The sequence below is a fragment of the Mustela erminea genome, chromosome 6, assembly GCF_009829155.1.
Source record: "Mustela erminea isolate mMusErm1 chromosome 6, mMusErm1.Pri, whole genome shotgun sequence".
NCBI classification, from domain to species: domain Eukaryota; kingdom Metazoa; phylum Chordata; class Mammalia; order Carnivora; family Mustelidae; genus Mustela; species Mustela erminea.
Window position 1 is genome coordinate 1,728,161 of NC_045619.1, and position 27,053 is coordinate 1,755,213.

Sequence of the window (27,053 nt, forward strand, 5' to 3'; positions counted from 1 at the left end):
AATGTCCTGACACCTGTGTCGGCCCCTGAAAACGTTACCCCGGGAACGAGAATGAACGTATCCACGGCCCGTGTCACTCTCAGCCCCTCCCAGCCCCAGACGATGCCTGGTCTCCGTCGGCCTCCCTTAATTGGCATTTCCTAGAAGTCTATAAACACGGACTCATACAGAAGAGTCTCCTTTTTTCCTGGCTGGTCTCACCCAGTTAAATTATTTTGAGGTTCATGCATGTTCCTGTAGGTATCAGCAAGCTGTTCGTTTCTTTTTCCTGCTGAGCGCAGACCCACTGCTTGGACACTGTCGGCCTTGGCGAATTCCCCCGTTGATTCACAGCTGGGTTGTCTACAGGCCGGCCTCGTACGGACAAGGCTGCTGTGAACTTTCACGTCCGTGCCCGTGCGTGAGCACACGTCTTCGTTTCTCGTGGGTGGGTACTGGGAGGAACTCGCAGGATGGCTCCACACTCACTGGTCTGGGAGAGGGTCAGGCTGTTTTCCAGCACAATTTTCCTGTTTTACGTCTGCGCCGGGCGTGTGAGCCTTCTGCACGCTCCGTGTTCTCACCACGCACAGTGTTGTGTTCTCTTTTTTATCCCTGCTGGGTTTTTAGCTGAGACGCCCCGTAACATTGAGATCAGCTGGAGACGATTCACGTCCTCGGATATGATGTCTTCCGGCTTTGGGTCTCACTGAATGTCTCTGATCGGTATTTCATAGCGTTCAGCGCACGTGTCGGCCTCATCTTCTGCCCAATTCATTGCACTTCTGGTGCGATTTTAAATGGCATTTCGGGTATTATTTTAAGTGCTTTTCTTTTGGTGCCGATTGTTCCCATGGTACAGAACTCCACGTGGTTTTTACGTCGGTCTCGTAGCTCGCACCCCGATGACCTCAGACATGATTAGATCTAGTCACGTTTTTATTGATTCTATCAGATTTCCTTACACCTGTGAGTAAAGACGGATTTGCTTCTTCCTTGTACATCAGGTGACTTTCCGTCCTTGCGCGGCCTCCTGCGTTGGCCAGACCCTTCAGCACCAGGTCTAGTGGGAATGAGGGGAGGAGGGACCACTGCCCCACGTCTGATCTGGCAGGAAGACAGTGCGTCTTCGCACCCAGCTTCGATGACGCGTGCTGTCGGCTGGAGGTTTTGCACAGGGCCCTTCCCGCTTCTGGAATGCTCTTCCGTGCCTGGCTTTGGGGGTTCGTTAGAAACCAGGTCCTAACTGTTCTGAATGCTTTTTCTGCGTCTCCTGAGGTAATCATGCCCTGTGACTCCTCAGTGTCTCCTTCCCCTTTAGTTTCTTCTTGGACCCCCAGGCTCTCTAGAAGCCTGTTCCTCCGTCCCTCACCTCTGGAGGCTCTTCCAGAAACTTCCCGAGCCTGATTCGACGTCGACAAACGACAGACCCCACCGATCCTTAAGCAGAGCTCTTCCGTCTGAGACGGGCGTCCTGCCTGGAACGGAGCCTCACGGACACTTTTGCCGGGAGCCGTGCGCACGCTTCACCTTTGGGCGGGCGCCCTGCAGACGTCCGCTCCTCGGCTGGTCCGAGGTGTCCCATCGCCGGTCCCGCAGGGCGTGCGTCTGCCTCTGGGAATTCCCGAGACGAGTCATCGTGTGCTCCGGCCGCCCCGGTGCATTTGTCTGTGTCCTGCAGTTCTGCCTGTTCGGGTTCAAGTGTGTTGAAATTCTGTCATCAAGGTCATGACCACTTAGGATCGTTGCCTCGCTTGGATCAGTCCATCCTTCCGTTACCGTATCTGACTGTGTCTGCGTATCTTTTCCCACCTCTGAACTTTTAGCCGACTCATGTCCTTGCGTTGGAGGTGAGCTCCTTCCAAACAGCCGTTGGCCTCGGCCTCGTACCCAACCTGGCAGCCTGCTCTGTTTCCGCAGACCATTTAGACAATTTCCACTTCCAGGTGCGGGCGGCAGGGCAAGGCCCAGCCCATTGTGGAGCCCCTGCTCGGTGTGGTTCCTCCAGCCTCCCCTAAGATCCTTCTAGCAATTTCTGGAAACGTCCCTAACAGAGGGGAGGCTCTGCAGGGCTGTGGACGGGCCGCTCGGGCGCCCTGGGCTCCACCTGGCCCCGGGGTGTGCACACGTGCTGGAAGCTGCCGGGCCAGCAGGCCTGCCTCTGTGGGTGGTCAGTTCTGCAGGGAGATTCGCCCCCAAATCACACTTATTAAGTACTTTTTTAAAAAAAGCTTTTTATTTTAGAGCAGTTCTAGATTTAGGGGAAGACCCCACCGATCCTGCAGAGTCCGCGTACACCCAACACTCAGCTTACCTTTGGTTAACAGGTCAAATCTGATTTTACTGTTTTATTTTTTTACTATTCGTCATTTTCAATTTCAAAACCCAACCCACCCTTCCTTCCGATCTCCCTGGTTCTCCCCTGGTGCCGCCTCCTTTCTGTTTTCCTCTCCGGTCCCAGGACCCCACCGGGCGGCACATCCGGTCCCCGTGGCCTTGGGCTTCTCTCGCCCATGTTCATCCCGCACCTGTCCTGTGCCTCCGACGACCTCGGCGGCTTCGAGGAGGCCTGGCGCGACCCTGGCAGGGCTCTGTGGGGATTGGTGGGAAGCTCTTCTCGTGATCTGACCGAAGCTGTGGGTTTCAGGGCACAGTGTCGCCGTCACGTCCTGTCAAGAGCAGGTGCGTCAACACGACCCGTCACTCTCCGCGTTGACCTCGATCTCCAGGCTGACGTGTGCGCACCAGCTTCTCCACGGCCAGGCCCTCCTGTCCACGCAGTCCTCCTTGGAAGGAGGTCGCTCTGCACAGCCCATGTTAAGGGGCTACAAATATTTGGACTCTTTCCGCTTGAGAGATTTGTCTGTTCTCCCTGTATATCGATCGATTCAATCATATAATTATGTTAGTATGGATTCACGGGTATTTATTTACACTCAGGGTTGTATGTAATACCCTGTGATTTACACTTCTGCCCCCGCCATCCCCACCGTGGCCGGCCATCGGGAGCCCCGTCAGCTGGCCCCTGCCTCCCTTGGGCCCGCTCTCCCCCGCACAGAGTGTTTCTTCTTTACGTCTCTTAGTCCATATTTTTAGATTATGTTTTTATCCGTCTGTTGTCCTGTCTGTACAGCGAAGTAGTTCTGGGGCGGACGTTCAGAGAGGCGGGACCACCTTCCCGTGGAGGACGCTCTGTCCCCTGCTGGTCTTTCTCCTGCGTGATGAGACATAATGACGTGTAACCCGTGTAGGCTTACGGTCCGCGGTCAGCGGATTTTATAAACATGCATTCTGTGAAATGACCGCCACACTCGGGTGCGTCAACGCGGGGTTTCCTCCAAAAATTAAAAGGGAGCTGGCACGTGATCCCGAAATCCCCCTTCCAGGAAAGTATCCAAAGGAAGTGCCGCCCGGGTCTCAGCACGTCTGCTCCCACGTCCGCCGCCGCCCCGCTCGCCACGGCCGAGACGCGGAGGTGGCCTCGTGCGTGTGGAAGGAGGGATGGGTAGAGCAGACGGGAGTGTAAGCCACGTGCGCGTCTGGGGGTATCACCCAGCCACGAGACGGAAGGGGCTCCTGCCCTTGGTGACCACGTGGACGGACCCCGAGGCCTTCTGTTCACGATGTGAGCCAGACGGAGAAAGACGCACGCTGTGTGAGCCTGCTTATGTGTGGAACCTAAAACGGAAAACCAGGCTCCCAGAAGCAGAGAGCAGATGGGTGGGTTTTCCTTCTGATGTGCGGGACTGAGGCCCCAGACCCCCAGCGGCAGGCCCCGGGGCGGGGCGGTGGGCTGCTTCCCCGGATCGCTCTGGGTGTGGGCTTCGGGTGCCGTCTCCAGCTGCTTTCATCTGGACTCTGACTTTGGGGTGGCGTCTGCTGTCACGGTTTCTCCATGTGTATGTCGAGCAGGGGAAAATGAGCAGATCTCACCCTGGTTTTTGGAGCCCTGGGGGTTGAGGACAAGCTCCTTGGCCTCAGGGGAGGGGAAGGAGCAGTGGGTTTGTGCCGAGAGCCACGGCCTCCTGTGTGCCGGGCATCTTCTGTTTACTTGGAGCTTTGAATTCCTCTGCGAGACTTTCCTTGAAGAGAGCTCCAAAGCCACAGGTCCGGGCGCCTCCTTGAGGCCTCGGCCCCTCCGCAGCGGCCGTCTGTCCCCTCACTGCCCAGCCCTGGTTCCTGCTGCGTCTGGATTCCCCCACGGGGACCTGAGCCCCCTTCCTCACGGGCATGTTTGGGGAGGGATAGTCCACTCCCAACCCAAAGTCAGCAGGACTCCCACCGGGAACCAGCTCAAAGCTTCTGCAGAAATCGCAGGGACAGGAGCACTGGGGCACGCGGGACTCACGCCCTGAGCCGTCCAGAGGTGTGGTGGAAGGTTCCTGCCTGAGGGTGACGCCACCCGGAGCCCGGGGCTGGGGAGGCGGAGAGGCCAACAAAGACGCTGTTCAACCTTTGTCCTCTGCAGTAAGACTCAAGCCCTAAGAGAACCTTTTTTTTCTTTTTTTTCCCCAATTGTGCAATGCATTTCCCTTTAGGAAGAAGCGGGTCTAAGCGAGGTCTTTCCCTCCCAGAAGGCTCCAGCCAGAACAGAGTCACTGATCCCAGGACTCGCTCCAACATGTGGTGAGAGAAAACCGGCAGCCTGCCCCTCACTCATGGGGTCCCGTCCTTGCCAATGAGCCTCTGCCCCTGCTGGTCCCAGGGCCCCAGGCACGGCCCGCTACGGTGACCTTCCCTTCCCACGCACGGTGGGGAGGTGTCCGGCCTGGAGGAGTGACCATCCCACAGTGGGGCCGGTCCCTCGGGGCAGGTGGGTCCCCGGGCCCCGCACCAGGAGGACCCACTCACTCCCGCCCTGGCCCTGGAGCACATTCTCAGGCGTCCGTTGCAGTTCTTGGACTTTGAGACCAAGAGATTTATGGGCTGAAGTTTTTTTCAGGGGAGCTGTCTTTTGAATTATCGTGTAATTAAGATGCTAATGGCTGTTCATAGAACTTTCTCTTTGCGGCCCAACTGCTTCGTGAATAATAAGGAGCGTCCCCTTTGTTGTGTTGGAGAATAGCATCCAGAGCAAAATCTTTCATTAAATCACAGGTTGTATCTTCCTTTTTCTCTTACAGTAGAAAGGAATTTACTAATGCTCGTTAATTTTTCGTCGTGTGAATAAATTACAGGGGATTCTTTTACTTATAACCCATTTCCTTCGTAAATAAGGGTAAACACCTTCATTCCTTGTGGGGGCGTCGGAAGGTGCCCTAAGAGAACAGATTCTTAACCAGAGCCCTTCAAGGGAAGCACGGGGCCAGCCTCACTCAGGAACGCGGGTCAGGAGCTCTGCAAGGGTGGTGGGGGCACCCCCGGGGCCGCGGGGACCCCGCCGAGGCCACACGCGGTCCCCTGACAGTGGGGCTGAGGCCCAGCCTGGGCAGCCACCTGAGGCCAAGGTGACCAGGACACGGGCAGCTGGGGCCGGGAGCCACGCCCACGTCGCTTCGCTCCCCAGACGCCACCTGAAGTGGCTGCACCACGTGTTGTACTCGGCCCAAACCCACCGCGGGAGAGGCGGGGCCTCTGGGGGATGGGGGGGCCTGCAGAGCCCCTGAGCCCCTGCTGGTGAGGTCCCCCTCCCCCCGCCCCGAGCGCAGCTTCCACACCTCCGGGAGACCAGCAGAAGCACCTTTCGGGCTGTCTCTCTGCAGAGTCTGCTGGCCCAGCCGCCCCCACTGCCTCCTAGGACTCAGGACGTTGGCTTTTTAGTGTGATTGGAACCTAGTCGGGGGAAGGGGGGCTCACCCAGCTGGACCCAGAGCGGGAGGCCTCACCCGCCTGTGTCAGACTGCTCTGGGCAACTTTCCTCCTGGGAATGTGGTCTAAAAAGTACAAGACAGAATCCTAATGTCTGCCCCTTGGCAGAACGAAGCCTATCTCATTGAGTTATTGTGGAAACTAGAGTTCTGTCCTCTAATGGCTCAACGCACGGAGACCTTTTGACCTTTCTGCTGGTCTCAAGACCTCCAGCCTCCCCAGGACATTGAGGTCACTCCAGCTCCCTGCTCCCGGGCTCTCGGTCCCCTGGGATCTAGTGTCGCTGTCTCTTTCTTGGGGACAACCACACTTGTCCCCTCCGTGGCTTCTGCGCAAGGCCCGTGGCCGGGCGTGACCAACAGCAGCAGGAGCAGACAGCCTCCAAGGTCTTCGCTAGGACTCCACGGTGTGGGGCGCCGTGGGGCACGGTCGTTGAAGTGTCCAGCTCTTGGCCTTGGTTCCGGTGAGCGCAGGGTTGTTAGGTCGAGCCCGGCCTTGGGCTCTGAGCTCAGTGCAGACCTTGCTTGGGATTCTCCGCCCCTCCCCCACTTGGTGCATGTGTGTCTTCACTCCCTCTCTCTCTGTGTCTCTCTCCTTTTCTCTCAAATAAATAAATCTTTAAAAAATTTTGTTAAAAAAAAAAATAGAACTCCTTGGCTTCACCCACTGTTTTGTTCAGAAAGCTTTTTCCCTCTTTCAAATGCTAATGTTTTAATTTACCTTTTTTTTATTATAAATGCTAGAATTCTAATTGGTATCCCAACTGCCTGTAGACTTGACTTGTTTCTTGCAGTTAAGAAAAATCACCTACTCATTAAACACAATTATTACTTTGTTCTTCTATCTCTTCGACCTGCCCAGCTGTCATAAACTCTTGATTACTGTGATGTTAGTCGAAATAAAAATCAAAGCAGAAGCCATCAGGGACACACATGGAGTGTCTTAATCTCTAAATTCTGTCTCAGGCCTTGACCTCGGACATGTCTAATTCCTGCCTCGCCCACTTCGATTCTGTATTCTTCTCTACTTGGTTCTACAAAATAACCATCTTTGTTCTGCTCTATAATCTTTATGATGTGTTTTTGTTTGAAATATTCTGAGTAACAGGCAAAACTAGGAGTCATTTAGAGCCCTGTCACTTAAAAACGATCGCGAGGTTTCCGCTGAGACAGCACAGCCAGGATGTGTCACCGGAACACCTTCGGCCCCACACTCGTGGGGATGGCGGAACCGCGAGAAGGCAAAGACGCTGTCAGGCTCAGAAGCCAGGGCTTGTGTCTCTACGGCTGGGACGGAGAAGGAAACACAACTGTTGAGCAAGGTGAATGCCAAAGGCCAGTTGGTCTCCAGGCCAGCGGTAAGCCTGGAGGTGGACGATGTCAGTCTCCTGCCCGACAGAGAATGGTGACCAGAACATCAGACTGGAGCCAAGAGCCAAGCTTTCCACCTGTAGCGATGGGGTCATGTGTGCACTGACCCCATGAACTAAGACCAGAAAGAACGTGCCCTAGAATCCAGACCCTGTAGTTTGAGGAGAGGGCAGCGTTAGGAAGCAAGGGGAGACAGACGCGACCGTGAGACCAGGATGCAAGCCAGTCCTGTAGGTGTTGTGGACGGGCGTGCGAGGTCTCCAGTGTCCCTTCCAGGACATCACGCGACTCCTGTGACGAGACCCGGAGCTGGATGTGCTGCGTGGGTGGCGTGGACTCTCTGTCCTCCAACCTAGGGGCGAGCACGGATAGAAGGAGGCAGACAGGTGAGAGGGCAGACAGACTCATGGGGAAAACCCACCTCCTCCCACTCATCTGGCTTGGAGGTCAAAACGGCGAAAGGCTTACAAAAATACAGTTCTGGAACCATAACCAAGAGAATAAACTCCAGGAATATGAACTGACTTTCTGTGAGAATCATTCATGTCTTCACGGAAAGACGAAGCTTCAAAAAACAAGCATGTTGCTGTGTCTGAAGAGATAACTGAACTCACAGTTTCATGTACAAACGAATAAAAAAAAAAAAAACTGGGGAAAAAAACCCCACTAAATGCCATGGGAGCTCTTCTTTGGGAAAAAGAACTAGTTCAAGATCTGAAACTTAAATTAAAAAGAGTCACTGAAATACATTTTGTGAAAAAATCAAGACGAGTTAAACTCTAGCTTGGTGAAATGCAATCAAACAAGAAGTCGTGGTTTGGAAGGAAATCTTCCAAAATTCAGTAGAGTTGCAGCCATATGCTGAAATAAGCTTGTTTCAGTTTTAGCTGAGCACGATGGTAGTAAATTCTGTGTTCCAGAGACCTCTGTGCAGGAAGTTCAAAGTCAGTGGTCAAGGACCGGTGGGACCATTCCTAGAAGCGTCACCAAGATCAAGGTTGTATCAGGTCAGGAAGTAGAGGCTGAAGGAGGAGGCTCTGGGGAGAGTTTTTAAAGAGAGCTAGCAGTGTCTCAAAATCCCCACGATGACAACTGTCCACTTCATAAGGAAATTAAAAGTTTTTTAAAAAGTTTAAAAAATATCATCTACGTATTCTCCGTGTTCATCAAAGTAAGTGTAGTCTTAGTCCTGTGCACGTTTCTCAGAGTAACATCTGGACGTGTGGAATCCCTGTGCTGTATATACACAACTGATAGAATACTGGAGCTAAGACTATATTTAAAAAAGATCACAGGTGTTTCAATAAAAAGTACTGAAAAAAACCAAGATCCAATCAGGATGAAAAACGGCTTGCCAACTGGGAATTAAAAGTAACTTCTTAGCCTGAAGGGCATTCCCAGAGATATGAATAAAAATCATAGTTAGTAATGACCGATAACATCTTAAAAGCCTCCTTTTTGAAGTCGGGAATGAGCTGGAAACCACTTGCCGCTGCTTCTCTTCAAACTTCCACTGAATTCAAACCAATGCAATAAGGCAAGAAAAAAAATTGGACTCAGAAATTATATGTATATTACATATAAGATTATACAAGATAAAATTACATTTATTTGCAGAAGATACGATTATATACACGGACAATCAGAGAAACAAAACTGCCAAGAAAGTTTTTGGATATGCAACTTAAAAATGTCAGTAGCATCCTAAAATAATAAAATAAATAGAAGATGCCACAGGACAAAGTTGCTGTTTTTCTTCCAAAACATTCCATAGGGTCTCAAAGATTTGCCAGGCCTGTATGGTGATTATAAGCCTCAAAGGACATGTAAATCTGAAAACAATGACTAGATATTTTTGAATTGGATGCCTCAGTAGTAGAACAAGATGATCCTCCTTAAATTAGTGGGTAAAAGCACTAGTGTTTTCCAGGGAGCATGACCAGTTGATAATCACGTACTAGAGAAGGCCAAAGAGTAATTGAGTGAATTGGGAAGGAAAAGATGAGGAGCTTGCCCCCCATGTGTCGATATGTATCAGAAAGCTGTGGAGTTAGGACAGTGTGATAGACACGCCAGCCGGAGGGGGCAGTCACCCAGGACAGACCAAAGATGATGGAACCAATAAAGCAGCAGAGTTGATACAGCATCGGGGAGAAAAATACAGATTTTTTTCCCCAATAAATGGTGTTTGGAAAAACTGTATCATTATTACCTCTCGTACTCAAAAATAATATCCAGGTGGATTAAAAACTAAATATTAAAAGTAAAATTTTGAATATTTTAGGAGAGACTTTTTTTTTAAAAGATTTCATTTATTTACTTGAAAGGTCAAGAGAAAGAGTGGGAGCAGGGGAGAGGGGCAGATAGAGAGGGGGAAGCAGACCCCGCGGAGCAGGGAGCCAGAGCTGGGACTCGATCCCAGCAGCCTGGGATCGTGGCCTGAGCCGAAGACAGAGGCTTAACTGAGTAACCCAGGCGCCCAGGGGAGACCTTTTCCATAGCGCTATCAGGGATGGAAGTCCCGGATGAGTTCATGCTCCTCAGAATGTAGTCAAGTGTGAAGCGCCTGCTTGTGAGTGCTTGTCTGTGCTCAGAAACAGTGAGTGAAGCCGTCAGCAGGAAAGAGTAGCAGGAAAAATGCAAAACCAGGCTCCGGAGACGTCCGCTGCGCTCCCAGCCCCCGGCGGGTACGGTAACGTGGCTCCTGGGTGGTGAGCCGTTGTGCGGGACAGAGGACCAGAGGCGGGGAGACAGGTAAGCATCCCCGCCTGCGCTGGCGGCCTGCAGGGCTCCACGTGCAGAGAGAGAGGAAGCAGGACAGAGGCTCGTGCCCTCGGCTCTGAATCTGGGTGGAGGGCTGGACGCCATCCCTTCGACCTCCTGTATCTGAAAATCTGCCGGTTCGGGGCTTGAATCTGTATTTTCCATGTAGTCCCCCAAACTCTCTCGGGTACATTATTCTGCACCCAGGTTTCCAGGCCTCGAAGGTCCAGGTTGAAGGAAACGCAGCCTCCTCCGTGACTCCCACACCCGCCAGCGCGTGCCCTGCTGCGGACACCGTGGACTCCCAGACACACGGGCGGATGGGCTCATGTGGGTTCGGAGCACATGTCCTGCGTGGCACTGTAAGAGCGTGTCAGACATGGAGAGGAAATGGGACACTATTAGAAATGAGAGCTTAGGAGAAGAGAAAGAGTTAATCACAAGAAATGAGAATGGTAACAATAACACCCAGAGCTGACGCACAGAGGGACATCAAGGAGCTTGACAAGCGGACGAGGGACCCGCGGAGGCGAGCGAGACAGGTCGGCGGCGGCGCAGATGCAGGCGACGCGTGGGCCCCGCTGCCTGGTGGGGAGACCCCGCAGTGGCACCCCAGGTGTCTTGGAGGGCGGGCGGTGGTGACGAGGGTCCAGAGAGCCCTTGGGGAACCGAGGAGGCCTCCACGTGTGGCGTGAGGCTAAGCTACACTCCTGCTCCGCGTGCCGCCATGACATCTGCTGGGAGGACCGCCCTGGAAGACCCACAGGCAACATTGGAACTATTTATGGTTCCTTCGGGATATGAGGACATGGTTGCCTTATAAGCTCGTTGTGTAAAATATAACACAAACCAGTATTCGTGGTCTATATATATATTCTTAATGATAAAACCCAAATTAGACTTTGAAATAGTCTGCTGTGATATTCCAGCTTTTCAGTTAGATTTTAAGCGCGTGGTCCTTGCCCAGGACTGGTGTTTCTTGGGCCCCGGGGCTGTCGGCCCTGACCCGCGACCCCCTACCCCGCCGCTGAGGCAGCACCAATTCCCGGTTATACACCCACCGCAGGGTACGTGAGTCCTGTCCGTCTGCGTCCTCATGGCGTAAACAGACGTTCAAGTGATGGGCCATCAGACGGCTGGAGAGTGATGCGGCTTATTTATTTATTTTTTTCTTATCCCATTACTTACAAATAACACTAAGCATCTTTTCATGCGTTCAGTGGACGTGTGTGTTTCCTGTGTCCGAAAATGGCCTGGGTCCTGGGCCTGCTGTCCTTTGGCTCATTTTTACTCTTGGGTTGGACACGTTTATTGCAAATTAAGCGACAGCCAGTTTTCGGTCATATATCGGAAAATTTTTACCTCTCTATTTAGGTTTTGTGGTTCTTTCTGACATTTTTAATTTTGGGAAAAAAAAAAAAAAAGCCCATTTCTATTCAGTTAAAGTAGAAAGACTCTCCTGCACCGCATCTCCTTTGTACCTTTGTCCAAAAAGTCAGAGTTCGTATGTGTCTGGGTATCGTTCTGGGCTCTCTCGACTCCTTCTCTCCGGACATCTTACACCCACAGAACGCTGTCCCGGCTCCCGTGTTCTGCAGAAAGAATCGGGCACTGCGCGTTCCTGATGCTGGGGCCTCGCTGGGCTCTTGGCACTAAGGGTGCCCCTCGGGAGCCTCCCCGAGCGTCCCCTTCCTGTGCAGGGACAGCGACGCTCTTCAGGGACCACCGTCTGGGTCCCCTGTCCTTCATGCCCAGTGTTTCCACGTCGTTTTCATTTTTATTCTTCGGTGAAGCTGTTCTCGGCCAGAGACCCATCTGGCACCCTCTCAGTCAGGAGCGAGCGTCTGCTCTCTCTCTAATCCTGACATTTTCGGACAATTGAACAACACGTGAATGAACAGGCTGAGTCCTTATGGACGTCCGGGGTGACGGGCAGAAGCAGACACGACCCGGTTGCAGAGAAATCCCGCAGGAGGTAGCAGACCCTCCTCCATGCAGGAGGCCGGAAGTTGGGTCCCTTGCTGGGCTGGGCACAAGGGCTGGTGTCCAAGGAACGGGCTGGGAAAGGAGACACGGTAGCTGGACCGTGGAGAAATGGGCCACTAGTGGGAACCTTGTGGTGGAGGTCAAGAGCAGGGTTGACAAGTCACGTGGGTGTCTTGTGCCCCTGGCACGATGTGTTGAGAAGGGCGTCTCCCTCTGCTATTTTTCCAGAAACCCACAACCCCGGTCCAATCACGAAGGAACAATAGGAAAACAGGGGCTCAGGGACATTCTATGGGATGCGTGACCTGTCCTCTTCGGGATGTTCAAGGTCGCGGAAAACAAGGGAAGACTGAGAAATCGGGGGACAGAGACCTGGAAAACAAGGCAATTGGGCAGAGTGCGTGATTCTGGATTAGAATCAAGGGAAGAAAGAGGGCGTTAGCGGGAAAACTGGCAAATAAGCTGGAGTTTCATTTAGAAAATGATCTGAGGCGTCGCCGACACCGCGGACACAGAGGAGAGGACAAGCTCTCAGCACGTGGGGGGTCAGTCGGGCACCTGCACGGAAGAAATCGTCCGGGTCCTGCTTTCCACCTTACAGAAAAGTCACTTCCGGAGGGACTGCGGTCGACAGGTGCAAAGGACAGCTTTCGGAAGAAGGCAGAGGAGCCCACCTCTGTGGTCTTAGTGACGGCAGACTTTTTTACACAAGACCTAAGCTGGGAAACTGACCGATCGGGTTATATCGAAACTCAGAATCCCACTCATCAGAAGACACCGTGCAGGAGCGGAAGACAACGGACAGAGTAGGGGAGACGTTCACCGCGCAGAGGTCCGACGCTGGCCTCGGGGCCAACTAACTACGTAAGAGCCCCGAGTTAATGAGGAAGAGAAGACAATTCCCATAAAAGAGCGCAACGTGTCACTCTTCCCAGCGGGGGACTCCCACGTGGGCCGTGCACACGCGCCGCCTCCGTGAGCTGCCCCACACCTCCGCCACCACGGGGAGGACCCAACGGAGCATGAACATTGCTGCCAGGGACAGTGACGTCACCATCCTTTTGGGACAGTGTTTGCTGGTAACTGGTAAGGCCCCGACCCGGCACGTCCTGCCGCAGAGCTGTTCGGTCCCCAGGATGGACCCAGCAGAACCGAGGACACGTCCACCACAAGCCACAGATGGAGACATGGACGGCAGCGCGTCTCCTGACGCCCCCGGTGGCTGGCCACCTGCGTGCCCCACAGAACGGGTCCAGCCACGTCGCCGCAGCCACAGGGTGGAATCCTGCTCAGCCGCGAGAACGGGTGAGACTCAGTCTCGCTCCACGGCAGATGGAGGAATCTCGCAAACGGGGTCGAGCCAAGGAAGCGGGACCCGAAGGACACACGTGCTGGGCACCACGGACAGGACGTGTGAGGCGGGTGGGGGGGTCTGTCCTCCTACAGGCGGGACGGGGGCACCGGTTAGGGGAAAGGGGTGGTCGCTGGATGGGAGCACCGGGGGCCTCGGAGGACGATTGTGTCCTGCTCCTGGACTTGTGGTTTGGTTCCGTGGTTGTGTTATGTGGGTGTGTTACCCTTTTGATATCTTCCTCTTGTGTGGCAAGAAGTTGTTGAAAGAGATTTTACTTCTTTTTTTTTTTTTAAAGATTTTGTTTATTCATTTGACAGACAGAGATCACAAGGAGGCAGAGAGGCAGGCAGAGAGAGAAGGAAGCAGGCTCCCCGCTGAGCAGAAAGCCCGATGCGGGACTCGATCCCAGGACCCTGAGATCATGACCTGAGCCGAAGGCAGCGGCTTAACCCACTGAGACACCCAGGCGCCACTTTTTTTTTTTTTTTTTAATGTAGTCTCCGCACCCAGTGTGGAGCCCAGTGCGGAATCTGAACTCACAACCCTGAGATCAAGACCTGAGCCAAGTTCAAGAGTCGGACACTTGACTGACTGAGCCCCCCAGACGCCCCCTAAAGAGATTTTATAAATGTCATATTTTGATTTGCTAAAGCAAGGTGGCGGGTACAAGGTGGTTTATTATTGCCTTCTGTAGTTTTGTTTCACATTTGAAATAATTTTAATAAAATAGTATATGAGGTATTACATATGTGTTTTATAAAATACATGTTATGTATGCATTTTGTGTAGTATGTATTATGTATATTTTATATCATATATTTCATATACTTTTTCTTAAGATTTTATTTGTTTGAGAGCGAGCGAGCAGAGCGAGAGCACACACAGACGTTGGGGGAGCAGAGGCGGAGGCAGAGGGAGAAGCAGGCTCCCGGCTGACCAGGGCGCCGGACGCAGGACTCCACCCCAGGACCCCGGGATCATGGCCGGAGCTGAAGGCAGACGCGTCACCGACGGAGCCCCCAGGTGGCTCCATACGCATTTTCATAGAACACGTGCGTGTACTTTGTATAATGTACGTGTGTGGACGTCACGCACATGGACGTGTAAAACGAGAAGTGGAAATCTCACATCCTTGCATGAGGCACCCGAGCAGACAGACACGTGGGCCGTGGATGATTCCAGAAGGTCATGCAGGGCAGGCCGGGTTCAATGGGACCTACCCTGGAGCCCCAGCGGCAGATGCCCCCGTGACCCGTGGGGGGCCCCCACCCCTGTGCTTTGGGGTAACTTCTTTAAACTCTGCGAGGGCATTGCTCTGCATTTCTTTCTTTCCTTCCGGGTAAAAACGTCACTATTCTGCCTGGGCCTCTACTGGTGTGGTTTTCTCGGGGATCCACGGGATGTGTCACGGAACTCGCCGAGGGCTCTGCCCCACAGGATTCGGTGAGTGTAGCCGCAACATCGTGACGTGGCTGGGCGTCTTTCTCGTCTGAGTGTGTGAGCCGAGCATTCCCCACTGCACGAACTTCCCAGCCAACCAGCCTTTCTCAGAGTTTCTGGAGCAAGGACTGCGCGCTGGCGGGAGCCGCGGTGTGCCCACCGTTCCCTGGAGGGGTGCCCCGAGTCACCCCTGCCTCCCCCGGAGATGCAGCCGTTGCCTGGAGCTGACCACTTAAACACCCTCGGGAGCCGGGTGTCGAGATGTGGGGTAATCCTCGTCACCACAGGGCCTTCACTTATCTGGGCGACCTTGGGTGACTCATTAAACCTCCCCGGGCCCCACTGTCTTCGTCTGTAAGACAAAGGGGCCGTGGGAGACGGCCAGCGGGGAGGTCTGCGAGCCCCTGCCCCCTCCTGTGTGCTGGCGCCGGGCCTGGTCCCCGCTGTCCACGGTGCAAACGAGGACCCTACGTGAACTGTTGGGAGCACGAAGATGTTGACGTGAGACAATGTGTATCCTTAGGTAGAGAGTGGTTACAGTCTTCAGTGAACGAGAAAACGACCTAAAATGATAACAGATCCGAGCAAATCCCCTTGATGACAAAACACGGAATGTAATCCAGACGCGGTCCTCTGTGGCTGCAAAACGGCACGTTATGAAGGTCTCGGAGCCGCAGCAGACGTGGTTCATCCTCGACCGCCCGCGGTTTGGAGGGACGCCGGTGCCGCCGCCGCCTTCTCGCCTTCTCAGCCTGCCAGAGGAGCTGAGCTGGAAGATATTTAATACTGAACCGTAATAGGATTCAGGGCTCATTATTCAGGAGCAGGCACGGGTTCTGGCCCATGGTAATTATTAAAATCATGTTTATGCCAAGTAATGCAATGGACGTCACCTACTTCTGACCCGGCTGCACGCAGAGGGTGGGGGAGGCGATGTCTTACATGATATCAATTGGATTTAGGATGTGTTTGTGCTGCGGCAGGAACGTGAGGTCTGTTCACGGGGATTCGCCGGGCAGCTGGCGGGCGGGCGGCTGTGGGGCTGCTCACCCCGCCCAGGTCCGAGGGACCCCAGGTCCGGGGGTCTTGGCAGGGGCTCCTTTTGGCTACAGGATGAAATCCTGATTTCCGGGCCTGGATCGGGGACCTCCTTGGCTGGGCCCCCGCTTGCCTTTGGTCAGTCGCCAAGCAGAGAGGGAAAGTAGGGCTCAGCCCTGGGGTGGCGGCAGAGGGGAGCTCCCTGCAGGCCCCCCTGGTGCTGGCCAGCGGTGGGAGAAGTGAAGTGTGCCCCATCTCCCGGCAGACACGTCTCCTCTTGCTTTGGCTGCTGGATACGAGGCTGGAATCCATGATGGGGAAGGACCCGGGTGTCCCCAGCTCTCTCCTGCTCGCCCAGAACCCCTGCCCTCGTGGGGCCTGGGAGCCGTGTCTGGAGTCCACGCAGGCGAGGGTCTTGCTAGCGTCTCACCCCGCAGCCGTTTTGCCCCCCTCCATGCCCATGGCCGTGCGGGCTCCGTGTCTGTCTCCTGCTGCGGCCGCTGACCCGGGAGGGGTCCGAGGGAGCCATGTCGCCAGGGTCTCCGCATGCCTGAGCTCGGAGGCTGTGGCCCTGCTTCCACCCTCCTCACACTTGGCCGCTCAGCCCTGGCGCTCTGCTTCTTGGGCCCACAGGGACTCGGTCCCTCGTGAGTCCTCACCCACCTGTCCCACGGACCTCAGGACTCAGAGGGAGTCTGGGGGCTGCACCGGCGCCCACCCGGGCCCGTTTCACCCACGCTCACCAGCTCACACCCTGGGAGGTGAAGTCAGCTCCCCGAGGCCGGGCGGCTGTGTGCGCGGACGCTCCGAGCAGCCAGACGCAGGCCCGCGGATCCAGAGCGGCTGCCGTCCGATCGTCTCCTCCTGCTCTCGGGGTGCCTGGGACCTGCCTAATCGTCAGACTCTTCCCCAGAACGGAGGGCATCCTGCAAACTCCCAGAAGGCCGCACTGGAGGCCGTGAACACGTTGTCATTACTCGCCGTAACAGCGTATCCTGATCAGGGCAAGGAGGCTCGTTTTCAGCTGGAAATCTGCTAGTCCCAATCTCTTAAAGCTCATTCACTGTTCTGTTTCAGTTCCTCTGCCGAACGCCTTTGCGGGAGGAATTGTGACTGCTGTGGGTGATCTGTGGGCTGGTGACGCCGGCAGATTGCGAGCCGGGTGGTAGAACGTGGCGTTGGTGCCGGCTGACTCACTGGGGGGGAACAGACGAGCATGGGGGCGTAATTAAGAACTCGACGGAAGAACATCCCTCATTTCCAACGCACGGTCCTTACAGGCTGCGGCCGGCGCGTTCCTTCTGCCATCGGTGTGCGCGCGTGCGCAGATACGTCTGTGGCTTTTCTGTTTGGGGACAACCGACCTCTGTGGCCTGCGCGTTACTTCTTGAAGGCCATGTGGCAGCCCTGGACAGAGGTCTGTGGAGACGGGGTTCGGCGGTCTGGGGGATGATTGGGAAGATGCAGGTATTGGTGGGGGGGGGGGGACGGGGTTGGGAGGTGGGAGCCCTGGGATGAGGCTGGCATCACGATCCATGCGGCCTGACCTGCTGCCCGTGGTCACTGTGCATGGGAGCTTGGGTCCAGGCTGCTGGGCGTGCGGCTCTGACCCTCAGGTGCCCTCAGCCTGGGGAACACTGCTCAGTGAGAAGGCTGGGACAATCTGGAAAGGGGTCAACATTGTCAATCCAACGGCCCCGTCCCCGCTGCGGTCAGGCTGGGGCCAGAAGCCAGGCTCCTGGGGAGAAGCACGGGGAAGGTGCTGGACAGCTGCCGGCTGCGGGAGTGGATGCAGAAACCCCATGGGCCCCGGAGGGAGGAGTGGGTGCTCTGTCACACGGACACGGTCATCCTAGGGCACAGAGATGCTCTGTGAGCCAAGCTCAGCCTGCGAAGCCCCAGCTCCTGGAGTTCTGGGGATCAGTCACCCCTTGGGGCAAGAGTCAGCAGCCGCCTCTGACCTCTGGGCGGGCACCTCGTGTTTTTGACCGTGATGTGGGGCAAGAGCCTCGGGGCCGTCCAAGGCTGCCGAGCGTGAACCGCAGGGGGAGATCCGCAGGACCCGTCCGGCTTCCTCCCCTCCCCGAGCCTGGCCAGCCCTGGCCGGTGGCTTTCTCTTTCTTCCCTCTGACCTCCGTGGAATATCGTAACTATGACGAGCGAGACGGGAAAACCAAGCATTCCGGTGCAGGTCTGTTCCTGAGCTGGGGCAGAGACTCCGCCGTCTCCCGGGGGCGTCCTGCAGCCCGCAGGACAGTCCCCCGCAGCATCCGTCTTTGACAAACCCACTGGGTTCCCGGAGCCTCCCCAAGAGATGCAAGCGTCCCGGAGTTTGCCTGGCCCCTTGTCGTCTGCGTGGGCTGAGCGGGTCTTCCAGGTTCGCGTGTTGCCATCCTAACCTCACGTACGGGGTCTTCACACAGGTGAACGAGGGCGTACGGGGTCAGGAGCGGCCCAGATCCAGCTGTTGGGGTCCTTACAGGAAGAGGAGCTCTGGACCAGAACACACTCGAGGGGACAGCGCTGTGAGGGCATGGGCAAGGACGGCGTCCACGCGCCCAGGACAGCGGCCTCAGGAGGACCAGCCCTGTGGCCCTGGGATCTGGGACTCCAGCTTCCGTGGCCCGGAGACCACAGACAGCTTCGGTCACGCCGCCTGGGCCGCGGCCATTGGTTGCAGCCACGGGAGGTGACAGAAAAGCCACCTCACGGGGTTCGCTCACCTGTGTAGAAGACCGCTCGCAATGACAGGTGCAGAAGAGCCGGAACAGGAGGCTCGCAGGTCCGGGAACAGCCTCTGGCCCCCGTCCCACCTCACACCTGCTCCGCAGGACCCGGGGCCCAGGCTGGCGACGGCGCCCCCTTCACGCCCCCTAGCTGACCCTGATACTTGTTCCTAAGACACGTCTTCCTTCCCCACGGAAACTTTTAATATGGGGAAAAAATAAGATTCTAACTATAGAAATCAGATAAAAAGGGAAATAAAACACCAGAGCTTGCTGCTGATCAGTAAAAAGTTCAAAAATAGATAAATATTATACATTCCATCAAAGATTTACAATTAATTACCATTTTCATACCATTGAAGTTGTCAACGAGTTTGATTACTATTCTCAATTATAGACTTTGCAACCCCCCTCCTCCCCGAAGTACAAGTGACATTTCTAATTGCTGATCTAAGAATCCGCTTCCCAAAATAGACGGAGAAGACAAACATACGTGTGACGGATGGTGAAGCTCCGGGACGCAGTGCGGAGCTGCGGGCCCCGCGGCGGCGCGGGCGGGGGAGGGACGGGCTGCCTCTGCGGCCACAGACCCGGCAGGGAGGCGTCCCTGAGCCCAGCCCCGGTCACTGCGAATCCCCCCTTTCACGTCTCCATCCCTAAGTGCGGACATGCGGCAGGACACCTGGCAGGTGTCCCTGGACCCTCAGTCGGAGGCAGGTGGCCTGGGAAGCGAGGTTACCTGAATTGTCTCAGTGTTCCCGTGGCTGGGAGAGCACGGGTGACCTTCCCAGGGTGCGAGCCGGAGCCAGAGGGGGGCCCCGATGCAGGGTCGCTGCTCCCCCTGCAGCCACAAACCCTCTCCCTTGGCAGCGTGATGCATGTGGCCAGAGTGGGGAGAGCCTCCCCAGCCCCTCATCCACCGGGGCAGACCCATCCCTTGGCTTCTCTCTGCTGAGGACCCACAGATGGTGATTCCCGGTGCCGCCGCCCCCTTGAGCCACGGACCCACCCACGTCCCCACACGTCCAGCCGTCAGCCCCCACCCGGCCCCTCCAGTGCCTCACGCACAAGCAGGCACACTGCCTCCTCCTGCCCCACACTCGCTGTCCCGTCTTGTGGTCCTTGCACGGCTCCTGGTTCTGCACCCTAGGACGTGGCGTAGGACCCCCAAACGCCAGGCCATCCGCCCACCCCACCCTCTGCCCGCGGCCAGCCAGCCCGTCCTGTTCCTTGAACCCCGAGAGCACTGGCGGAGTGCACACCCCTCACTCCCACACCGGGCTGGGCTGTGTCTCTCCTGGCGCCTGCACTGGCCTGTCCCCTTCTCTGGGGGCCAAAGGCCTCAGGTCAGAGCTGCTGGCCCTGTCCACAGAGAAGCCACGTGAGGCTCAAGGACCCGCTGCAGGACACAGCCAGTGTGTGGCAGAGCAAGACGGGAGCTCCCTCCCCACCTGCTGCCTCTGTATCTGTCCTCCCCTCGAGGACATGGACCACCAGACACCGGGGTATGTGGAGGTGACCCCAGAGCACACAGGGAAGCACAGAGCATGCTCCGAAGGATGGGTGACCATCCAGGCTGTGGGGCCAAGTGCCGTGGATGAGATGACGTGGGGCTCACGCCGTTTGGATGGAGACCACCCCGTGGAGGTCCCACGAGAGCGCATCGTGGCCTCAGCTGGCCCAGCTGGGCTCTGCCCCCGCAGTCCCTCGCCGTCTTGGGCAAGCGGCCAGATCTCCGAGGGCCAGCCTTCCACACCTGTGAACGCGGGCTCTGACGCAGGCCTGGCTCTGCTCCGCGGCCGGTCACTAAGTCCTCACTAAGTCCTCCCGTTCCGGACTAGGGAGCAGGTGTCGAATTCCCGCCGGTGCAGTGAGTTCCCGCACCCGCACGCACCGTGCGCCCCACGTGTGGACGAGTGCGACGGAGGACCCTGGCGCCGACCCAGCCGCCGGCCCCGCCGGGCGCTCCGCACACACGGCCCCAGTCATCCTGCGGCGTCCAAGCCCGGCGCTGCTTCTCGGGGATGAGATGTGGTCACGGAGGTCGGGTCAAGCGAGGCCTTGCCCCTGGGTGTGGGGTGAGAAGGTGCCGCAGCACCTCGGAGGGTGTGTGGAGCCTGGGGTGGCCGGGCCCCGGGCACAGGAGTCTGGCTGCAAGGGTCCCCCCGTCCGACCAGCTGGTCGGCGTAGCCCTGAGAGGTCTGTGCTGAGCGTGGTGAGGGGCTCGGGCCAGAGGCCTCTGGGGGGCGTCCTCACACCTGCCCTGGGCACGGGCTCAGCGTTCCTGGGCTTCCCGGGGCGTGCGCACTGCTCAGGTTAATTTCGCGGGTCACATGGGCGCCGATGTCTGGTTCAGGGTGATTTGGGGTGTGTCTGCGCAGTGTTTCTGGAGGTGAGCGGCGGACGGAGCACGGAGTGAAGCAGCTCACGGTCCCCGGGATGCCGGCCGCTGAGGCCCAAACAGGACAGAAAGGCGGAGGGAGCATCTGCTGTGTCTCCTGACGGATAAGCCAGGACGCTGGACTTCTGCCCCAGCCTGGGGTCACACTGTCAGCTCTCCTGGGTCCCCCGCGGGCAGACGTTGTGTCCTGGGACATCTCAGCCTCCGGAACCACGTGCACAGATTCCTGCAATAAACTGTTGTGCCCACGCCCTGCTGGCTCTGTTTCTCGAACACACTCCTCGGATGGCTCCCGGAGCTGCCGCGCCCCGGGGGCAGGTGTAGCAGACATCCATGTTCCCAGGACAGGTCACAGCCCCTCTGTGAGGGGCACCAGGGGATGCGGAGGCCACTCGCTCCGCCCCTCGGGGGTCTTGGGCTGGGGGAGGGCTCCGCAGAGGAGCTCTAGTCCTCACAGCGGTCAGTCGGGGGAGGGGAGGCTGTGTCACGAGACCCACGATGGGACCGCATCTGATTTTTATTACTCAGCCTGGGTCAGCTATTTCATTAAAAATTAGAAGTTCCTGTTTAATCATTTGTGTGGCTCTGACTCATATCTGATGAGAGGTTTGCATGATCACCCATAAATTTAAGTGCTTATTTAAGAAAAAAAAATCAGTGGTGGAAATTTATGATCAATCGTGTAAATTTTTAGAACCCAACACTGAGCTGCCAGAGGCCACCAGAAGTCTCCTGGCTTGGGAGGGGCTCAGAGAAGCAGGGCCCCCTCTGGGAGCCGCCATGTCCCTGGCTGTTGGCGGTTGACGTGTCCCTGGTCACTGTTGGTGGTTGACGGGAACCACACACCCGGCCACAGGTGAAATGGTGTAGGGTGTGGCCTCGCTCAGCCAGAGGAGTGGGGAGTCCCAGAGCCCCCCGGCTGCCGTGTTCACACTGTCGTGCTCCTCGCGGAGAGCGAGGAGTCTGTGTCCCTCAAGAGCCTGCGGACCGTGGGCCGTGAGGAGGCAGCACTGTGGTGGGTGTTGGAAGGGAAACTTCCTCGTTTCCAGGAGGGTCCCTGCCTCAGGGTTGAGTGTGTGTCTCCTTTCCTCCGCGATGCTCCCGCCTGCAGAAAGTGGTCCGATCCTGCTCAGCTGCCCCAGCCCCATCCCCGGCCCCACAGCACCCAGGGGAGCCTGGCCCCACACCTCTGCGCTCAGAGCAGGACGCCAGCACATTCCCCCAGCTCAGCAGGTGCCCTGGAGTCCACTGCCTGCCACAGTGGGACCGTCTTCTCTTACGGGGTTGGTATGTTCACTTACTTACCGGTGACTTTGCCTCGACTCCATCAGCTTGAGTCCTTTAGGTCTCCTGTGGTCCTGAGTCAGGGCGGCCAACTGGTCTCCGTTTATCTCAGACTTGGCTTGTTTGAAAATGGAAGGTCCCCGAACTCGGGTACCCACTTCTGTAGGCACGGGTCAGAGGGGACATGCTAGTCCTGGACAACATCCTGCCTGCAGACGGGGGACACGCGGGGGACATGCAGGGGACACTCGGAGACATGTGGGAGACATGCTGGAGATACACAGGGGACACACAGGGGACACACAGGGGACATGCAGGGGACACAGGGGACACGTGGGGGACGTGGTTCCTGCCCACCCACCACCCACAGGCTGCCATCCTGACGAAGGCCCCGACGTGGCCAGGCTGCGTGTTCACGAGCGTTTGACGGGCGTGAGCAGGAGTTATGGAACACACTTCCTGCTGCCGCGATGGCCCTGAGCAAGCCGGCACACACCCGGTCGTCGCTGGGGGGTTGGGGGGTCCTGGGCAGCTCAGCCACCACACGGGTTTCCTGCCATCTGCCCCAGGACCGCAGTCAGGGAGCACTGGGCGCTGGGCTCCGCGGGCGCTCCTTGTCCCATCCGCAGCGTTAATGAGGCCGCCGGTGAGGGTAGGCGGCTGGGCCTCCGAGGCGGGGCCGGGTCCAGCGTGGTAAAACAACACGGGGACGCACAGACGCGCAGCTCTGCCAGCCCGACAGCCCACGGGAACAGCAACACAGCTTCGCTACTCATGGGCTGAAGCCGTGCTCCCGGCACAGTCCTCATTCTGACGTGGACGTGTCTTCTGTGCACTCAGAGAAACACACTTTTCCTTTCCACGACTATCGGTTATTTCCATGGAAAACCTTTAAATAGAGCCGAGCCACCCACAGCCGCGGCTCCCGCAGCCTGGCTGCGCACAGGTGGTGGGTGTCCCTCCAGCACCCAGGACCCTAGGGTGCCCAAAGGGGTGGCGGGTGACAGAGCCGGGGGATGCTTGGCGGGACTCCCTTCCCTGCAGGCAGGGGGCTCCTCCAGGGCCGCCCCTGAGTCCGGCTCCTACCCCTCCCCCTTTCTGCCCCTCCCCCTGTGGTCACTTGTTCCCATCCTAAAGTCAAGTCCCTCAGACATTCCTCTGAGTTCCGGGGAAGTAGGTGGGCACAGACAGTCCCTCCACCACGACGTCACACACACAGACAACTGTCCCGTGTCCCTCCCGTCCATTCTTCCATTCACGGCTCCCCGGGCCACGCCGGCACCAGCCGGGCTCAGGGAGGCGGTGGGGAGAGGAGACACAGTCTCAGCCCTCCGGATGGCGCTGGCCGCGGCAGGTGAGCCGAGGGAGGGGCTCCCGCAGAGGGATGGGAGGCTCCGGAGCAGGAAAGGGGGCGCGGGGCGGGTGGGAGTGTCTGCGTGGCCTGAGCAGGCTGTGTGTCCCTTGGGCGTCCCCTGGAAATGGAGCCGATGTATCAGAGGAGACAGTGCTGGGGACGGTGGTGCCGGCCGGGACGCTGCGGCTGATTTCATCCCGCGCTCATTTGTATGTTCTTTGGGGACCCCGGTGATGCATTAGCCCCGGGACCCCTTTATAATGCCGCTGCCGACAGACGGTACTGCCGTTTGTGCCCGTCAGTCAAACAGCGGGGGGCGCGACTCCACGCAAATTATATCTATTTTACTCTTAAAAGCCACTTTTGGAAGAATGTGCGAGGAGTGTATGTGCCTCCCTTGATTATGCTGATAAAGCCGCCTTGGCCGCGGCAGGGAGAGATCCGGGACAGAAGGTGTCAGGTCCGGCACGCGCTCGACGGCACGCGTGTTCTTCTGTAGACCTGACACTCGGTCGGACCGAGCTGTCTTACACGAAGGCGGAGGGTGACAGGCACGGAACGGGTCGTTCTGCTACATCATAAAAACCGGAAACCCAGGACGACGCCAGTGCGTTGGGTGAAAAGTGAACCCTTCAACCCGTCAGGTTTCTTCAGGACTGGGAAGGCCTCAACTCTGGGCTTCGGATCGCGGCGGGCAGACGGCCGTGGAGGCGTGGCGGCTGGGGTTCTATCTGGGGGGGGCGGTGAGTAGATGGCGCGTCCGCACTGGTGTGGGGCAGTCAGGACGCTGCCGATGTCATCCATGATGACGGGGAAAGACAGAAGGGGCCAGACGGGGCCGGCCATCCACTGCCGTGCGTGGCCCCAAATGCACATTTCCTGCCCAAGAGCGGTTCCAAGAAGGGCGCTACCACGCACAGGAAGCTGGGGGCTCTTCTTCCCTCCTTGTTCCGTGACCCAGCCCTGAACATCCTCGGCTAGCGGCTCCCCTGACCAGTCACTCTCCTGCCCGCCCAAAGTCAGGTCGTCTGAGAGGCACGCCTTCACCGTCCGAGGCGTGAGTGTGCGGCAGGAGGACGAGCAGCCAGGAGCCCTCCGCTGACCGGCCAAGCTGTGTGCCCCAGTCCCCGTGTGGAGTCCTCAGCCCAGGACTCAGAGCAGGACTGCACTCGGAGACGGGGTCTCTGCAGAGGAGCTCAGGTAAGATGAGGCCACTAGGGTGGGCCTGAGCCTCTCCTAAGAAGAGATTAGGACACAGACACGCCCACAGGGACGGCCACATGAGGACACAGGGACAGACGCTGCGTGCACGTCAAGAGGCCTCAGGAGGAACCAGCCCCGTCCATGTCTGACCTGGGACGCAAGGCCTAGACACTGCAGGACAGCTAAAGGGCACGGTTCAAGCAGCCGGCTTGTGGTCTTTGTTAGGCGGCTCGGCTGACTGACGCACCCACCGTCCACCCACCAGGGCCAGCAGCCCCGGCCCCACACACTTTCTGGTAATTGTCCTCTTCGTCCTGGCCAAGTGGGCCACCACGGTGGCAGCACAGGAGAGAACCTTCACCTGGGGTAGGGGATGGAAGGCGGGCAGACGTCCCCGCAGAAACGGGGTGCGGCGGATCTTCACGCTGCGGCAGGAGAGCGGGTTCTGGGGGTGACTCCTTTACGGGGATGCATCTCCGGGGAGCAGGAGGTTCCGGAGTCGCCTGTGCCTGTGCCTCAAGCCGCAGATGGTCCTGCCCCTTTGCCCGTAATTCAGCCTCAGGCGCGGGATTCAGAACATGATCCTAGATGCACTCAGAGATTTCCGTGGGAAGACCCTGAGGTCACCCATATGTAGGAGGAACGAATGGCCAGTTTACCAAAAGATCCCGTCTGCTCTTCATTGAACACAAATCACTCACAAAATAGTCCCTCCTGCACATGTCTGTTTGCTCGCAATCTGTCCCCTCCCCCTGGAATGTCACCCCAGAACACTGGCACCTGGTCTGTGCCCAGCCCCCAGCCCACTCCGGGGCCCCACCCCATCCCCAGGTCCCCACGCCGTTCCTGGGCTCCCACGTCATTCTGGGGCCCCCACCCCATTCCCCAGTCCCTACCCTACTGCTGGGCCCCCACCCAGCTCCCGGGCCCCTGCCCTGTTCCCGGCGCCCACCCTGCTCCCCAGCCTCCGCCCCGTTCAGAAGGCAGCACTGAACCTGACCACCCCTTCCCTCCCCCAGTATCCGATGGGGTGGAATTAACCATTCCCTTTAGTTCTGATGTTCTTTGAGTCTTTCATTTTATTTTTGGGTAAAATTAGTTGAGAAGAAAGCTTCCTCTGTGTAACAGTCACTTCTGAAGAAAAGGCCAATTAAATTGTTCCTATGGGGCTGTGTCTCCGTTCACGTAAGAAGAAACCGTTTCTGCAGAGCGTTTCCTCCCCAGGACCGGACCTGCGTGCTGAGGAAGAAAGGCCTTTCGTTCATTCACCGCCGGGGTCGACGGCACGGCGGTCGAGGCCGAGAGGGGACGTCGTGCACGGGCAGGAGCGTGCTCGCGGCGCGTGTGTGTGCGTGTGGCAGCATGTGTGCGTGCGGGAGCGTGTGACTGTGCTCGTGCGTGGGAGCGTCGTACGCGGAGGGGCTCGGCCACCTCGGGAAGGATGAGGGGGACCTGCTGTCTGTGGGGAGCAGACCCAGAGAGGGAAAACCAGCGGCCCACGCTTCGTGTGTCCTGTTCCGCAGAAGAACCGAGAACTTGCACAGATTTCCTTGTTAAAGCTCGTGGACTCACACGCATTTTTTATAAATAGAAGAGACGTACCAGTGAGACACAAGCATCCATGCGCAGACACTCGAGCACACGAAGGGACAGGCGCTCCCGGTCACAGTGGGCTCGCTGCCCGGCCCTTTCCTTTCCTCAGATCCAATCCCTGGGGGCCTGGTCGTCCCTGGGGCGTCCCGAAACCCCTGCTGTGCTCCTGCGACTCCCGGGTCTGTCCGGGGTCTTCCTGCTTCCTCCTCTTCCCCCTGGGGGCTCCGGCGAGCCGTGGCCCCTGCCAGCCCCCCGACTCCCCACCTCCTCCGCCCCATGGGTCCCGCCCGCCAGCAGCCCCGGCGTCTCAGGTGAGACCTGTCCCCCTCTGCCCCCCGGAATCCCCCCCGGAAGCTGGGAAGGGTGTCCGGAGGTGCTCAGAGCCTCCGGGTGCCGCAGCCCTGAAGGCTGCTTCTCCTCATCACGAGGGATGTTATTTTTGTTAAATACATCTGCAAAACACATCTGTTAATTTTCTGTATTTGTTTATCCACAGTAAAAATCTGAATTAGTAACCGTTTCACACTGGAGCTCACAAATAAACATGCAGCCGAGAACACGACAGAAGAGCTCGGGGTGATGCGCCCGGGGTACGTGCGGGCCGTCCAGCGGGCGGCGGCGAGCGGGGAGGTCGGGAGGTCGAGTCACGCCGAGGTGGGCGCCCAAGCCCGAGGTCCACCCCGCGGCGGCCTGGTGTGACAGAGCGCGAGAGCCCGAGAGAGGAAGGCGGGCAAGCGGACGTCACCCCCGATGT

General features: G+C 57.5%; 1 protein-coding gene across 1 annotated transcript in view; it reads left to right on the top strand.

The window, feature by feature from the left end:
- The window catches only part of LOC116592613, a 32,734-nt gene extending 5,883 nt beyond the window's left edge, over positions 1-26,851 (top strand). Inside the window, exons 5-6 of the mRNA XM_032345892.1 lie at positions 24,527-24,703; positions 25,806-26,851. Of these exons, the coding sequence (XP_032201783.1) occupies positions 24,527-24,605 (79 nt within the window). The 3' untranslated portion in view covers positions 24,606-24,703; positions 25,806-26,851. The remainder of the gene's footprint in view (positions 1-24,526; positions 24,704-25,805) is intronic.
- Positions 26,852-27,053: the final 202 nt, after the last annotated feature.